The 18,377-nt window shown below is 33.2% G+C and overlaps 2 protein-coding genes and 1 pseudogene across 2 annotated transcripts; 2 read left to right on the forward strand and 1 right to left on the reverse strand.

Moving 5' to 3' along the window:
* Positions 1–4,733: 4,733 nt before the first annotated feature.
* LOC131650225 (uncharacterized) lies at positions 4,734–5,330 on the forward strand. The gene has a single exon (XM_058919941.1). The coding sequence runs from the start codon at positions 4,734–4,736 to the stop codon at positions 5,328–5,330; it is 597 nt and encodes a 198-aa protein (XP_058775924.1).
* Positions 5,331–8,119: 2,789 nt separating this feature from the next.
* LOC131650226 (uncharacterized) lies at positions 8,120–8,662 on the forward strand. Its single transcript, XM_058919943.1, has one exon. The coding sequence runs from the start codon at positions 8,120–8,122 to the stop codon at positions 8,660–8,662; it is 543 nt and encodes a 180-aa protein (XP_058775926.1).
* Positions 8,663–13,109: 4,447 nt separating this feature from the next.
* Positions 13,110–14,286, reverse strand: LOC131646951 (transcription factor bHLH25-like; annotated as a pseudogene).
* Between the last annotated feature and the right edge of the window lie 4,091 nt (positions 14,287–18,377).

The raw sequence follows: 18,377 nt of genomic DNA on the forward strand, positions 1-18,377 counted from the left end.
CTGACCCTTTCCAGGGATTTTGACTCTTTTTGGGGAAATTATCTCCTAAGAGAAATGAATCTTTGGTTTTTGAAGAAGTGATTTTGGAGGCTAACCCTTTCCAGGGGTTTTTGTTAAAATGAAAGAATGTGTGGAGGCTAACCCTTTCCAGGGGTTTTTATTAAAATGAAAGAATGTGTGGAGGCTAACCCTTTCCAGGGGTTTTTATTAAAATGAAAGAATGATTTGGAGGCTAACCCTTTCCAGGGGTTTTTGTTAAAATGAAAGAATGTTTGGAGGCTAACCCTTTCCAGGGGTTTTTGTTAAAATGAAAGAATGTTTGGAGGCTAACCCTTTCCAGGGGTTTTTGTTAAGATGATGGCAGAAAGATTATCTAATGAGACTTCTTGTTTAAAGCCCAAGATGAAGGCTGACACTTGCTGAGGATAAGCAAACATGGATCCTAGACTCTGCTAAGGAAGATTGATGAAGATAAGGGTGACAGAGACTGTCCATGTCTCTCATTCCAAAAGGTGTACTCAATGTAAAATTGAGACAAACTTAGCTTGTTTAAAGTCTGGTTTAAATTGGAAGAAACTCACCAGGGTATGTTAAAAGGTGACTAAAGACCTGTTCCTATGTTTATAAGAAACCTGGTGGGTCCTTGTATACAAGCTCAAGAGGAAGCTGGAAATGCTTTTAAGAAGCCTGTGGGTCCTTGTACAAAGCCCAAGAGGAGGCTAATCGAGGGTCATCGAGGGTCCTTGTTATAGCACAAGAGAAAGCTATGTGGTTTTGAACTTATTTTGGCTTTAAGCAAATGGGTAAGAGGTTTCACCGGGAATAATTCCTCTTTGGGTGGATGTGTCCTATTTTTTGGATTCTAAGGTTTTTGCCAAGATGTTTCACCGGGAATAATTCATCTTGGGGGTTTGAACTACAGATCTCTAATTAGGAAAGAGCCTTCACCGGGAAGACATTCTCAATCCTAGGTCATATTCCTATAATATATATATAGTTTAACTGTCCTAGGGTTTATACTCAAACGTAGTTCTAAACTAATATATATGCACAGTTTATATTTGACAGTAATTTAAATAAAGACTGTAAATTGAAAGCTTGTAAAGCCTAACCTGGATGGAGTGGAGGCCATTGAAGAAGTATGTACAGAGCCTCAACAGTAATTGGTGGATAACAGTTGAATATATATATGATAAACAGTTAATGGTTTTTGAAAACAGAAGAAGTGAAGATGGACAAAGGTCACATAGGTATCTGAAGAGTTTCACCGGGAATAATGCCCTTCAAATACCAGAAGAATATTTTGAAAACAGAAAGAAGATTTTGAAAATACAGTTTTGAAAACAAGCTAAGAAGAGAAGAAGGTGTTGGGACTTATACTCTATTAGAGGCCCACTTAAAAAATGATTTACTGTCTATGAGAAACAGTTGAAAATGATTGAAATGATATAAGGTTTTGTTGTTTGAAAACCTTAATTGTCTGTTTGATCGGAGATTGAAAACAGTTTTGCAAATTGACAAAAGTCAACTTAATTAAGGCAAAGATGAAATCTATACCTAATTAAGACCTAAATAATTAGGGTTTTATCATAAAATTAATCACAAAGTAATTAGGTTAAAACAAAATGAAAATATATATTTTAAAGTATTTAAGAAAACATTTAAAACATACTATTTTAAACCTAATTAAAATACATGAAATAAATAATATTTTTATGATTTTTTTGATTATTCATAAAATAGGTATATTAAATAACAAGTGTGTGAAAAATGAAGTGAAAATGAATTAATTTGATGGGTTAAATAATTGTGTGAAGTTGTGAGAAAAATGAAGGAAATTAGTGGTAAAAAATAATGTTTTGGTCTCACCATGGTTTGAACCCACGCCCTTTATGTCACACACCCAAAACCAACACCACTGAGCCAGCGCGCGTGTGGTGATAGTAAGCTGGCTTTATTGCAATTCATATATTGTTCAAGTGTATAGAAGCAAAAAAGAAAATAAAATCAAAAGGTCTGAGGCGAGGGGGATTCGAACCCCAGACCTTGGGCATGAGGAGACTAAGAGCGCATGTGAGGCCACTAGGGCAAACGATGAATTCGTTTGTAAAACACAAACCATTCAAAATAAAATAAACTTGGCCCTCAGATTTGAAAATGGCGCCACCCTCCATCTTCGTCTTCAACCTCAAGCTCCAACATTTTTGAAATTCTAATTCTCTCAAATCTCAACCAATGGCCAAGGTGTAAACATGAAACTTGCTCTAAATTCACTCACGATTCTGAATATGTAACTAACATAAATTTATATTAACTATATCTAACTAATTTACCAGAAAACGTGAAGAACCCTAAAATTTAAAAATCAAATTAAATGGCTATACTTAAAGATAAATGAATGATGATAGAGGGTTTTCAATCCTCTGATGATGCTGAACAAGATAGAATCGAGCTTTATCATAAAGAGTGCTTAAATTAAAGAGGTGGAGTTCAGAAACTTACCTCTGAAAATGGAGGTCGTGAGGATGATAGAGAGCACCTGGGCTTGTATGAATGATCCCAAAAGCTTCCTTGGGGCTCAGTGATGCTAACTGAATACTTATTGTAACTTCAATTCTCCTGAATTGCTCTATGGACCTCCCTCGATTTGAGCTTCAAGTGGACATGGAGAGTGATGAATCTTGAGTTACAGATGAGCTGCAGCCATCTGAACAGCTTCACTATGACCTGAGGAACACGTCTGGATGCTTGGCTTTGTTGGAAACCTTCTGAATTGCTCTATGGACCTCCAACTGCAAGTGCTCCAAAGTGAGAGCAACAATGGAGTTCCTCCACTTACAGAAGTGATCCAGCTGCTTGGATCACCTCAAATGAACCCCTTTGAGATGTTAGAATGCTTACTTTCCAAAGATAAGCTCTGGTTTGAAGAAAACGATTCTTCTTGCCAAAGAACTTTGAAAAACCAATAAGCAAGAGGAGAGAAAGAGAAAGCAAGGAATATGGTTGCTTTGGTGTGTTTTCTGAATGAGAAAGAGCCCTCTATTTATAGGCAATTGATTCAGAGTAATTGTGTATAGTGAGCTTGCTTAGGGAAGTGAGTTTGGTTTCTTAGCCATGAAGAAATTTCAAGGAATATCCAAGAGTGATCATTGCAATTTCGAGCCAGCCCCCCCCCCCCCATCCATTGATCCTATCTGATCTTAGGGAACATTTCTGATGCAGAGTGAGCTCTAATTGGTTGGTGAGAAGATTCCTTGGGTGATTCATCAATTTGCCATAAATTCCCAAATGTAATCATTACATAATCACATGTTCTTGTTTTTGGGAATCTTCTCTAATCCTTATGCAATGATGAATTTGGATGCATGGCATGTTTTCAGATGCATTATAGGTCGTGTAGCATCACTTAGTGAAGCAAAATGCACAAAATTGCAAAGTTCCAAATTGTACATGACCTATAATTTCACTTCATGAGGCCAACTTTGAACAAGCATAACTCTTAGCTCAAAATGAATTTGGAGAAGGTTGAACACAATTTGGAAAGCCCTAAACATCTACTTCAAATCATTAGTTTATGGTTCCTTCAGAATCCTTTGGCAAATTTGTGAAAAATGAGGCCAAAGTTGGAAGAAAACTAGGTTAAAAACACTTAGAAAAATTTCTAAGTTTTTATAACCTAAGGCTTCAAAATTCCAAAACTCTTAAATGGTTGATCTTTTGAAAAAAGTTCCTATGTAAGATGTTGTTTTATTTTGCAAGATCTACAACTTTCATGTTGGAAGTTTTTTGAGTTGTGTAGGTGAAATTTTGAGTTCCCACAATGCCCTCAAAAACCCTAATTCCCGACTTTTTGCTCCTTGATGATTCTTCATGAATTTCTTTGGTCAAATGACTTTAATATCCATATATTGATGATATTGATCTTTGAAAGTCATGGTTTGACCAAAAATCTTAAAAGTCAAAGGTGATCCCATACAGTTGACTTTTTCCAGATAAAGTGAAATTTTGGACTTTTGTGTGGAATTAAGATCTCCTCCTCAAATGAGTGATGTAAATGGGTTATATTGAAATAGTAGAGGTTCTTGAATCATGTCTTGAGTTTTGGATCCATGCCCTGATTAAAAGTCAACTATCCTGGTGAATTAGGTCAAAAACCCTAATTGTCGACCAAATGAAAATGATGACTGTAGACTTTGAATTGAGGTGTGATGTCCAGTGGATCTTGTCATATGAGCTATTTAAAGATGATTGATGTCTTTGAATGATCCCCTGGGGATTTTTAGGGTTTCCCAAAGGTGATCCCTGATTTTAGTCCTTGATAGGCTCAAAAACCCTAGTCTGGTGACCTGAGTAAATCTGTACTCAGAGGACTGGGTGTCTAATCAATCATAGGTGAAAAAATGAAGCTCTTGAGTCCTATGATCATGTTAGAGATTAATCCTTCTACTGATTGATCCTTTGCCTGAGTTTTCTTGTCTTTGAACATCCTCGATTAAATGCCAGATGAAGAAGTGATTGCTCTGGGCACTTGCTTTGACCTGATGAAAAGCCGGAAAATATGTCATCTCAGGGGGGTCAAAAATTAGGGTATGACACAGTATATGCTGAAGAATTGGAATTTTGTCAAGATGCCAGATATGTTCTACAACGATGAAGGGTATTTTATCTTGTGATTCCACTCAGTCGATGACAAGGATCTAGTGCTGATGAAAGGACCCTATACGATACGAAACATGGTTATGCTTCTGAGAGACTGGAAACCGGATTTTAACTTGCAGAGGGATATGTTGCGTACAATTCCAATTTGGGTGAAGCTCCCTCATCTGCCTTTGTATTTGTGGGGAAAACGCAGTCTGAGCAAGATAGGAAGCGCGTTGGGAACTCCCTTGGTCACGGATGAATGCACAGCAAATCGATTGAGAGTCTCTTATGCTCGCATACTTGTTGAAATTGATATCACCCAAGCCCCAGTTACAGAGATAACAATCAGGGATACTGAAGGAAATAGGAAGAAACAGCCAATTGAATATGAGTGGAGACCAAAATTTTGCCAAAGATGTCAAAAGGTTGGTCATAACTGTGAAGCAAGACAGCAACAGACTACAAAACTTTGGAAACCTAAAGAAGTCAAGCAGGTGGAGCAACAGGGCATTAAAGAGAAGAGTACAGAAACTGCTGTCCCTGAAGAAGAACCTGCTTGGACTACTGTTGAAAGAAGTAGGAAAGGGAAAGAAGTTCTCAAGGAAGGCACCTCTGCAATTCTGAGCCATAACACCTTTGAATCACTAAACCTTTTGAATGAGGTTGTAGTGATCCAAGACAAGACATGATGCTATCCTGGAACACAAGGGGGCTGAATAAATCAGGTAAGATTCTTGAGGTAAGCTCCTGCCTCTCTGAACTTAGGCCTGACATAGTTTTATTGCTTGAAACTAGGGTTAAAGTGAATAAAGCTAGTGCTGTTAGAAATAAGTTGAAGTTTAGAGGAAAGTTCCTGGACAATTATGATAAACATGAAAATGGGCGTATATGGGTTATGTGGAATGATTCTATTCATGATATTAAACATGTGAAGAGCACCAGCCAGCTCATCCACTGTGGGGTTCATGACACTTCAGGATGTTTCTTATATTGGCTTACTGCAATATATGCTAAGAACCAACCTGATCAAAGGAGGAATCTTTGGAGAGATATAGAGAACATTCATAATCATCAACAGGGTGCTTGGGTACTGCTAGGTGACTTCAACAATGTCCTTTGTGCAAAGGACAGGGTTGGAGGGAGGCCTGTGACAGAAACAGAATATGTGGATCTAGCTAGTATGATGGAGTCAGTTGGTTTGGCAGAAATGGATAATGCAGGAGATTATTACACATGGTCCAATAAGCAGAGCAACAATACTATTTATTCTAGAATTGATAGGGTTCTAGGTAACATAGAGTGGTTGACTACATATGTTGATGTGGTGTTGACTGTGAAGCCTCCTGGCATATCTGACCATGGTATTTTGTTTCTAAAGAGTATGAATCCTAGGGTGCAGCACCAAAGACAATTCAGATTTAGGAATTGTACTACTAAACTGAATAACTTTCATGAACTGGTGAGACATAGCTGGCATATTGAATGTACAGGTTCTGCAATGCAGGTTCTGTGGATCAAACTGAAGAGACTAATTCCAGTCCTCAAGAAACTCAATAGGCCTTTGCAGGATGTTCAAAGGAAGATAATTGAGGCCAGGCAGAATTTGCAGGATGTTCAGTTGAGACTTGTGGATGATAGAATGAATGTTAATCTTGTGGAGCAAGCAAGACATTGGACTGAGCAGGTGATTAAGTGGAGAGATATAGAAGACATGGATATGAGGCAAAGAGCTAAGCTTGATTGGTTAAGATATAGTGATGGGAATAATGCATACTTTCATGCATCCATTAAGAAAAGGCGTAAACAGAATCATATAGGGACCCTTTTGAAAGATGATGGCACTGTGCTAACTTCACATGAGGACATTGAGACAGAAGTGTTAATTTTCTATGGTTCACTTCAAGGTACTGCAGAAGAGAATCTAGAAGGCATTAATGTGGAGGTCATGAGAAGGGGCAAGCAGTTGACTGTTGAGCAAAGGGAATTTCTAGTCAAATCTGTCACTACAAAGGAGATAGAGGAAGCACTCAAGGGGATAAATGATAACAAAACCCCTGGAGTAGATGGCTATGAGGCCAAATTTTTCAAATCAGCTTGGAGCATTGTAAAGAACTCTGTTTGTGAAGCTGTCCAGGAATTCTTCACCAAAGGAAAACTTCATAATGGATTCAATTGTTCTATTGTGGCTCTTATCCCTAAGAAGCAGGATGCTAATATGATAAAGGATTTCAGACCAATCTCTTGTTGTACTACATTTTACAAGATCATTTCCATGATTTTAACTTCAAGACTGGGTGTGGTTTTACAAGACATAGTGGATGATAATCAAGCAGCTTTTGTCAAGGGGCATCACATTCATGATCATGTTTTGTTGGCCTATGAATTGATGAGAGGCTATGATAAAAAGAATGCAGCTCCCAAATGTATGATGCAAATAGACCTTCAAAAAGCCTATGACATGGTGGATTGGAGAGCTCTTGAGCACATTCTTAGGGAATTTGGTTTTCCAAAGAAATTTATTGATTGGATCATGAAGACTGTTAGCACAGTAAGCTATAGGTTTAACATTAATGGGATTTTTACTAAACCTATGGAGGCTAAGAGAGGGATTCGTCAGGGAGATCCCATCTCCCCTCTCCTTTTTGTACTTGTGATGGAATACCTCAACAGATATTTGCAGGTGCTAAAGACTGACTCTGAGTTCAAACACCATGCTAGATGTGATAAGATGAACATCACAAACCTATCTTTTGCTGATGATCTCTTACTTTTCACTCGAGGGGACCAAAAATCTGTGGAGTGTATGTTATCCAAGTTCAATCATTTCTCCAAATCTACTGGTCTGAAAATGAACCCTAGGAAATGCTTTGTATATTTTGGATCAGTTGATAATGTGAGTAAGGAGAATATCAAAAATAGCACTGGTTTTATGGAGGGTACCATGCCCTTCAGATATTTGGGTATTCCTCTTACTAGCAAAAGACTGGCAGTCAAGCACTACCTCCCCTTGATAGACAAGATAATGCAAAGAGTAACTCACTGGAGTGCTAAGATGCTTACCTATGCAGGTAGGCTTCAGCTTATACAGAGTGTACTTTTTGCTGTGGTCAACTACTGGATGGCTTGCCTTCCCTTCCCTAAAGTTTTGCTTTAGAAAATAGAGGGGATCTGCCGTAGTTTTCTCTGGACTGGTGCCAATACAAGTTCAAGGAAATCACCTATCTCTTGGAAGAAAGTCTGTACTCCCAAAATTTATGGTGGTCTGAATGTTGTAGACTTGGGGATATGGAACAAAGTTTGCCTCCTTAAATTGCTCTGGAATCTCAGCAACAAAACTGACAACTTGTGGATTAGATGGATTCACATATACTACTTGAAGGGGGAAAGTGTGCTACAGTGTGAGAGCAAATCAAGATATTCATGGATCATGAATCAATTGCTAAGCCTGAAGACTCTCTATCACCAGATGCAGCAGACCATGAAGCATAAATATAGAATGAAGGAAGCCTATAAGGAGTTACAAAAACATAATAGCCGTGTTGGGTGGAAGAGTATTACTTATCACAATATTGCCAGGCCTCGGGCTATGTTTATCCTATGGATTGCTTGTAATGGTAGGTTGGCTACCAAGGATAGGCTCAGGAAAATTGGAATTTTGACTGATGATGCTTGCTGTTTCTGCCAGCAGCACGAAACTATACAACATTTACTTTTTGAGTGTAACAGGAGCAGAACTATATGGAGAGAAATTCTGGTATGGTTGCACATTCCACATGAGCCCAAAACTTGGGATGCTGAGCTGGAGTGGGTCACGCAGATGTGCAAGAGAAAGAACTGGAAATCACGTATTCTTGTTTGTGCTTTTGCAGAAACCATATATGCTATCTGGAAGGTAAGGAATGACACAATTTTTGGGCATGCTGTGAATAATGGAATTGAAAAAGATATTATAGATACTATAGTCTATAGATGCTGGGAGCATGAAAAACTCAGGCCTCATTTAGCATCTTTAATGATATAGTTCGTTTTTTTCCCAGTATTGGGCTGTAACTAGGATCTTTGATATCTTTGGGCTGGATCGATAGAGATCGCCTTGTATTCACTGTTTTTGAATTAATCAAATCATTTATTGATTCAAAAAAAAAAATAGCATATTGAAAAATATTTTTGGTAAGATTCTATTTTATGAAAAGTTTAAATATTAGACATAAGAGAAAAGATTCAATGAAATGCTCTTTATATGGAATTATTAAATCTTAAGCGTTAATTAAATCTGATGGATGATATTGATAGTTCTCGTTTCTCATAAAAGATATGAGTTCTCACTGGATACGTTCCCTATATATATATATATATATATATATATATATATATATATATATATATATATATATATATATATATATATATATATATATATATATATATATATATGGCATATCATATGAGAATGTCATACTTATATGAGAATGTGAGAATGAATTTGAACCATTTGATTTTAAAATAAATGGTGGAGATTATGAGTGAATCTTTTTTTTCTCTCTCCTAAATTTTGATATAGGAGAGAGAAAAAAAATTCACCCATAATCTCCACCATTTATTTTAAAATCCAATGGTTCAGATTCATTCTCACATTCTCATATAAATATGGCATTCTCATATATATATATATATATATATATATATATATATATATATATATATATATATATATATATATATATATATATATATATATATATATATATATATATATATATATATATATATATATATATATATATATATATATATATATGATCCTTAGTAAATTTATTAATATAACTTATACCTACTAGTAAATAAAAAATAGATCTTATAATTTTTAGGGTTAAATACCTTTTACCCCTGCCAAAGTAGCGAGTTTCGGTTTTCCCCCTTATTAAAAAAAAATTTAGTCTTCGCCCCTTAGAAAATAAGCTGCTCAATAATGATACATTACTGCAAGCTTACCACCAAACCATGCATGTTTTCTTGTTTATAATTGCAAAGCAGTTATATATATTAATACTCTATTCTTTTTCAATAATATATAAATTAAAAAAGTTGTACATATTAATACTCCATTTTTTTATACTTATATTTAAAAAAGCTGTACATATAAAATATTTAAATAATTATATAAATGTATTATTTAATAATTATATAATTATAAAATGTTTAAATGTATTTTAATTAAAGTTTTTTTTATAAAATATTTAATTAACGTTTTTAATTAACTTTTTTTTATAATTATGTTTAAATGTATTTAAAATATTTTAACATTTTTTTTATATAATTATATAAATGTATTTTAAATATTTTAACGTTTTTTTATAATTATATAATTTAATATATAAATGTTAATTAAAATGTTTTTTTTAATAATTTTATATAATTATATAAATAAAAATTAAGTAAAATTATTAAAAAAAATATAATTATATAAAATATGTTATATGTACAGCTATTTTATATAAACATTTTAAAAATATATTATATGTACAGCTATTTTATTTTAACGTTTTTTTAATAATTTTAATAAACATTTTATTAATTATTTTAAATAATTATTTTAATATTTTAATAAACATTTTTTAATAATAAACATTTTTAACATTTTAATAAACATTTTTTTAATAATATTTTAATAAACATTTTAATTATATTTTTTAATATAATTATATTAAATCTTAATTATATTAAAAACGTTAACTAAAATTTTATAAGATTATATTTATTAAATACATGTATATAATTACATTTTAAAAATATTTACATTTACATTTATATAATTACGTTAATTATATAATTACGTTAATTAAAATACATTTAAATATTTTATAAAAAACCGTTAATTAAAATACATTTAAATATTTTATAATTATATAATTATTAAATAATACATTTATATAATTATTTAAATATTTTATATGTACAGCTTTTTTAAATATAATTATATAAAAAACTTTAATTAAAATACATTTAAATATTTTATAATTATATAATTATTAAAAATAATTTTGGAATACAACTAAAATTTTATTACAGTTTTTTTAATTTATATATTATTGAAAAAGTTAATTAAAAAACTAAATAAAAACGTTAATTAAAAAAATTTATTAAAAACTAAAAAGTATTATAAAAATTGAATTTATAAAAGAATTATCAACAATTAAGCTTGCAGCAATTATAATCTATATTGAATGTTATAATCTATACTGAATGTTATGCTTGCAGCAATTATATAAAACTACTTGGCAATTAAAATCAACAAAACAAATATGGTTTAGTGTTTTGCTACTTATTAATTTGCAATTTTTCAAGCTTACAATGATCTTTTCTCCTAAATCAAAGGGTAATTTCTTCTTCATCCTTTTTTTATTCTTTTTCTCGGCTTTGGAAAGTTTTTACTTGCTCAATATTTAAAAAGAAAATAACCAACAATAATTTGAGATAAGATTGAAAACCAAAGAAGTATGAGCTCGAAAGGAAATATACAAGTCAAATATTACCTTTCTTGATAGTTAACGAAAATTGTTTCCTTGAATTAGTCTTGGAAGAAGAAGTTGTGGCCACCTTAGTAGGTTGAAAATGTTCATCCTACGAACTTCCAGTATACTTCCTATTGAATATTCACTTGGAAAAATTTATGTTCTCCAAATAAAAAAAACACAACGTTCTACACAAAGGGATACCATATGGTAAAAAAGTTGCCTTTAGAGGTCGAATCCCCAAAAAATCCATCATGAAAGTTTACAGTTTCACCCACTTTAGGTGAGCTAGTTGATTAATCCATGTTTGATCCAAAGAATACCTATTTAAAGTGTGAATGAATTTTTCATAGTGGGGGATGTATTGAAGGAGGCCATATAACCTTTCTAGGAAATGATAGGGTGTCGTTGAATTCTCACTATTCCTACAACTTGAGCCACACAATAAATCTGTTGCCTTCAAGATCCTATACAATTTATCTTTTGCATCATTTTAGTAAAAATGAGAGTAGTAATCTACTCTTGTATTTAAGAACCCTGGTGGATTGTATTTTTTGGGATGTATGAGAGCTTATTCAGTTGGAAGCTTAAGTGAATACAAAAGCTCATTCAAAGTAAAGATGAAAGTCAATGAGATGCGATTGAAATCACATATGACTCATACATCATATGTAAAGTCATGAGGAATGAATAAATCATATATGACCATTAATTGTATTGATGTTTTATTTTATGTTTAACCGTCTAATATTTTGAATATAGAATTCTAAAGCGTAGAAATAAACAAAGAAGTAATAAGGGTCTGTTTGAAATAGTTTTTGTTTTTAGTTTTTAAAAACTGAAAAGTAAAAATTAAAACACAATTTAGCCATTTCAGTTTTTTGCTTTTAAAAACTGAAAAATTGTGAAGAGTTTTTAAAAACACATTTGTAAAATATTATATTCAAACAAGTTTTTAGTTTTTAAATTTTCAAAAACTAAAATAGAGTTTTTAAAAAGCCTTTCAAACAGGCCCTAAGTGTCTTTATATGTACTATTTAACGTGACAAAATATAGTTGTAACTCTTAGAATAATGTTTTAGAACCAAGAATAAATTGAAGTCTTCTCTGAGAAAGAAAATCCTAACGAGGAATGAATAAATCATATGGGATCAATAAGTGTACTATTTAACGTGACATTTTTGAGGATTTAAGATACCATCCTTTTTCTTATACATGCCACCCCACATTTGTTTATTCTAAAACTATTCTTGAATAAATTACTGGGGAAATAAATTAGTGGGATGAAGCATGAAATTTTTTGTAAAAAAAATATAAATTGTACTGTCGAAAATTTAAAATTTTCAGTTGTACAATTTTTTTTTTGCAAAAAATATATCGGAAATTTTAAAAAATCCAGTAATTTTTTCAAAATTTTCAGTAAATTTTGAAATTTATGGTAAAAACTCACAAAACTTTTTGAAAATTTGGTATTTTTTTGAAAATTTCCGATAGAACGCATATTTTTGAAAACTAATAATTTTGGACAAGAATATAATGATAAAAGCATACCCTTTAGAGAATGGCATGGGAGTATTACTGAGGGGTGCCATCCTAAATCTTCCACATTTTTGCTTTGCTTAATATATGATGTATGATACGTTGTACGTCTTAAAATAGCAAAGCTGTTTTTTAATTCAACCCGTAATTAATGGTAAAATGAAAATAGGGACAAACATGGAGTAAAAAAGAAAAGAAAATATGAGACAACATGTAGAGCATATGAGACCTGCCAAAATAGGTGGGTGAAGGAGTTGTATTCTTGATAAGTCAATAGATGGGGCCACAACACAGACAACAGGATTCAGATTTGCCATTAACATTTGAATCAAATTACTACTATGAGTTAAGTTAATCAGTGTTTAGGCACATGCATGATTATGAATAATTGTGGGAGTTGGGACCACACCTTGGTTCACATTACGACAATTACTACATTGATTTGAATGCAGCGACCCGTAGGATTTTTCAAGATCATTTATGGTCATGTTGTACCCCATTTCCATCTGCAAAATCACGTGTGAAAAAGATAAATAATATTATATTATATACCTAGTAAATTATAAACATTGAAAGTGACACGTGAAAGAAAAAAAAAGATGCAATAACTTTTGTTTACCTTGGCAACAATGGTTATGTTGAGAGAATCCCCAAAAGGTAGAACATTACTAGTGACAACAAAGAGATGAAGCTTTTGAATCTCGTCCAATAATTTGACCAAAACACCCTTTTGCTTTTGGCAGAGAATCCTTATGAGAACGTCCTTGTCCAAAACTCTGGCATCAACATGGGAGAGAGATTCTGACCCATCATCACTCCATGACTGAACAACAGGACCATTCTTGTTATGTTCTTCTAATACCTTCATACGTTCTTGGAGTTGTTTCAGGTACTTGATAGCATCTCCTAGCACTGAAGCCTTGTCCATCTGTAGAATACAAAATCTGTAATCTAGCGTAACATTTGGAATGAATAGTTAGAGTAACATACATACCTTCTTTAATCCAGGAATAAGAGAAGCTAAAGCTATTAAGCCTTTGTTTAGTTTCTCTCTTCGCTTTCTCTCTGCTATTATATGATTTTTATTATTAGTACTATGACCCAAACATCTCTTAACAACGTTTTCATTTTGTGGAAGTTCTGTAACAACCTCGTTTTGCTTTGTGTTTGAAGCACAATCAAAAGCATGAAAACGAGTAGTAGTGGTTGTGTTCGGAAGAGACAAAATCTGAGATGTGGTTGAAGAATGAGAAGAAACAGGAGACAAAGGTTGTCGTTGTTGTTGTTGAAGAAGATCACTTGCTATGTCATCTGAGAATAAATCTTCATCATCAAACAAATTTTGTTGGTACAAATCACAGCCCTCCATTTCCATTTCATCCAACATCTGGAGCAAAAAATAAGAAAATACATAATTAGAATTTAGAACAATGTGTCAGTAGAATGATTTATTAAAAAAAATTCTTACCAAATCAGATAACCAGCTAGTTGATGATGTGTTTACTTTATCCATAACTATTGATAATATTAAACTAATTCACACCTTTTGCTTCACAATTTCAGAGTTTGGTATTTCAAATATAACTTTTGCTTCACAAATTCAGACTTGCTTTAGTTTTCTCTTTATAGCCACAATAGTTAACCATGCCCCTAACCATGAATTGTACGGTTGAAATTTTATGTTAAAAAGATAGTATTGAACATCAACAATGTCTATGATATAGTTGGAACAATTATGACAATAATTAATGTAGAACAATTGGCTAAGAAATGTCAAAAATTTAATGTTGGGATGAAAAAAAATGGGTACATGGATGAATTCTTTTTTAAAATAAAACTTTAAGTCTCACATCATAGAAGAAATATTCATGTTTCTTTCTAAAAGGTTACATCTGAAATTTTCTTTTCACCTTCGCTTTCTTTTGTGTTGTCAACTTCTTTTTTGAATATAGAATTAACATTTTCACCTTTCCACTCTTTTGTGTCGATATTTTGAATTTTTTTTGAAGAGTTAATCAAATTTCTAACGGATAGTAGAATATCATTTAGTTTGACTAAACTACATAATCCAATGAATTTGAGTATTGGTAATAAACTTGCTTACACAATTTTGAATAATGTTACAAAACGTTTTAAATGAAGTGATTTATTACACGATATAACTTTTTTAGTAGTAAAAATCGATTTTTGTAACTTTTTCAAAATTAAAAGAATGATTTTGTGTCTAAACTTATGATTATATTTATTGTTTTATTTACCAATAAAAAACAACTAAAATTCAAATATATTTTAATCTGATTTTCAATTAAAATTCAATCTACTAAAATTAATTGTATGAACTCCTAAGTTGCTTTTTCCCTATAAAAGCATGAAAATGACACAATACAAATACATTTTATACTGCCATAATTTTAAATGAAATCAACTGCTTTAATTTTTTCTTTAAATGTTATATAATTAATTTTTATTTTATAATTAACTAACTCATTTCAAATTTATATTTATATGCAAATATATTTTATATTTTATCAAATAAATTTTATATTTTACATACGGGAAATACATATTTTATTTTAATAAATAATAACTTTAATTTAAAATATAAAATTCTTATTTTAAATATTAAATATTTATTTTTCTTTCATTTTATGAATAGTTAATTTTTATTATTGTTATTTTAAAATGAATAGTTAATTTTAAATTTATATTGTATCAAATAAATTTATTCATATGGCCGCACCAGTATTTAATTAATTATAATTTAACATATATTATTATTGTGATGCGATCCTTACACTTTACAAATATATATATTTTTAAAAAGTGGGAGATATTTGCACCGGAAAATTTTAAACCATGGAACAAATTGTTGATAATTAAGTGTGAGGAAGAAGTTTCACATTGGTTAGAAAATAGAAGATATAACACTTTATAAGTGAGAGAATCCACTCACCTATCACCTTAAAATTTTAGGTGGACAAATAGTATATCTCTCACAAAGTATGTCCTAAGTGTTATGTGAGATATTGGATCAAACTCTAGTATGGTCTAAGAGTAGCTTCTTGGTTCGGCAGGATTAAGCATGAAGTCGAAGGTTGTTCACATGCTTGTATCGAAGATGCTAGGATTGTTAGCATGTCAAATTAGGTTTTAGTGTTTAAACCCTAATTTGTTAAGTTAGTTTGTTTATTAAGTTGGCTTGTGTAACGAGCCTTGTGGAAAAAGCCCATTAGTTAGTATGTTAGGTTTTATTATAAATAGCATACTAGTCTCTCATCATTGCTAAGTTGCAAATCCTAATTTAGGGTGAGAGAGGTTATTTGTTATTCTCGTAAACTTGTAATCTTGTTTTAAGAGAAAGTAAAAGAATAGCAGTTATAACCAATTCTTGTGTTCTTCTTATCTTCCCTAATTCCAATTATATTTTATTCTTGACATCGTTTTTCAACAACATGTTATATGCTCTCTCATTGACCCCCGAGTTGCCTCCCACACAAATGAACGTGAAATAACAAAACTGGAATTTTTTTTATCATAATAAAAATCAATTTTGATCTTTTGTAAATGAATTTTCTCCCTCAATATGTTCCTTTTTTTCTTTCAACACTATCTTGGGAAAGTGATATTTTTTGGATAATTTTTTTTTTGGAAAATTACGCTCATATATCTTAAGGTCTATTAAAGTGATACTGACACCTCTTCTAATAAGAAAATATGCACTAACTTTTAAATTTATATATTTCAATAGAAGTTTTTAGTGACAGATAGAAACCATAGATAAATGACATATATTAGTGTATGTTTTAAAATTAGACGAAGTATCAGTCATTTTGATAAACCTTAGGACAATATATATATATTCCAAATAAGAACTTTAATTATGATTAATTAGGATGCGAATTAAGAACTTTAAATATTAATCATAAGATTTGTATGATTTTAAGAGATAATAATTAATTGATGGAGTTAGTTAAATATATAAGCACATAAATATTTTCTTCACGGGACCGTTAAATGAATGTTTTAAACTCTGATGCATTAATTTAAATCCTGATCGTACATGATCAAAATGGATCGTCAATGGCTTGTAAGCAGCTAGACTTTCTGTGAATGGGAGGTGTATCAGCAAGGTACTCTGATGCCAAAGTAGGCGGGAGAGCTATAGAATGCAAGTACTGAGGTAAGAGTGAGAAAGAATGAATACCTGACCCTCTAGTGAAAGAGAGTATTATAGCCCCCAGCGTTGGGCCAAGATCTCCATATTAGATTGGAATTCTAAGCCCAAGATGAAGATTGTCAGGATCTACGTGTGTAGTGGAAACCAGCATGTGATCTTCATCCTGGGTTAACCGCTCTGAAGTATTAGGGGAGACACGGTCCTAGCGGAAGCGCGTAAACTCCGTATGATTTGGAAGGTTTAAGGTGAAGTAATCCTACGAGAAGGAGGGTCCTCGAAGAAGACTGGAAAGAGAATGTGTTTGAGCCACGCACTTACCCATGGCCGTTAAAGGGATCTTGCTCGGGCCACAGACCTATTCATGAGGTTTGTGGGCTCGCTAGGCTTGGCCAAGAGTGGTCCCTGCTCGATAGTCGTGCAGGGGCATGCGTACGCGAACGGGAGCTCAATGGAGCCTTTCCCTTGGTCAGGTTGGATTTGGGCCTTGCACTATGTTTGGGCCAAGTGTCGCCCATCCCAGAACAGGAGCCCCCCGAGTCGTTGCTCCTAAGTAAGGAGTTATGACTTTAAGATTACCTCGTGTGATCAAGGAAGTATACGTTATTTCTGAGAACCTTTTGACGGAGGTTTCTCTAAGGATAATAGGGGTCATTCCTTTTTGACTCCTCGTGGTAGATTGGGGAGTAGATTTGCGGTTAACCCTTTCGAAGTCCTTGGTAGACGGGGACGTGTGTGGACCAACGAATGTTGTTCGCGTGCCACGTGGCACAATATTTAATGCGCAAATATGACCTAGAGTGTAGGGGCAATAATTCCTTATGCGCGTGGGCGACTAAGAAAGGGAAACAGTGCAACCTCAATCGAGATGTCGTTTCGTCTACTCTGTGGAGATTCTATAAAATAGGATTCGAGAAGTTGGTGACATGTCCGTTAGTTTCAGTAATTGATCGAGTTCGGGGCTCTACCTTTATTTCTTCCTAGGGCGGTTGAATAATGGTTTGGTCGGGGACCGACAGCGCCCCTTGCTGCACCCTTTCAGTGTATTCAGGTGACAAGCCGCCCATGAAGAAAGATTGTCGTTGTCCAAATCCGAGGAAAATGTTGCCATGGTCGATTCGGTGAGGGACCCGGACCTAGACTAGGTTTCCGAGGAGCCTCGATGGATTGCTTCTTGTTATAAGGACTCACTGATTTACACATTCAGGGTCGTTGAAGATAGGTGTCGGGTAGTCCCAGCAATTGGGAGGTTTTCTGCCCGTCAGAGACGAAGAGGATATGCTCCTACTTTGATGACGACCGATTTGCCATGTACGAACATGTCTTTAAGGAATTAGGGTTTCGTCTTCTGTTTACTAGCTTCCAAATCGCTGTGTTCACGCATCTTGGACAGGTGCCTTCCCAACTTCATCCGAACGCCATCACTTTCATGCGGGCGTTCGAAATCGTGTGTGGTTATCTTGCAGTCGGGACCATGGTCAAACTCTTTTTCCGTTGCTTCAATATTTAGC

This window comes from Vicia villosa, linkage group LG2 (genome assembly GCF_029867415.1).
Source record: "Vicia villosa cultivar HV-30 ecotype Madison, WI linkage group LG2, Vvil1.0, whole genome shotgun sequence".
In the NCBI taxonomy this organism is placed as follows: domain Eukaryota; kingdom Viridiplantae; phylum Streptophyta; class Magnoliopsida; order Fabales; family Fabaceae; genus Vicia; species Vicia villosa.

Coding starts and splice junctions, on each gene's coding strand:
- LOC131650225 (XM_058919941.1), top strand. CDS start 4,734: ATGGTTATGCTTCTGAGAGACTGGAAACCGGATTTTAACTTGCAGAGG.
- LOC131650226 (XM_058919943.1), top strand. CDS start 8,120: ATGAAGCATAAATATAGAATGAAGGAAGCCTATAAGGAGTTACAAAAA.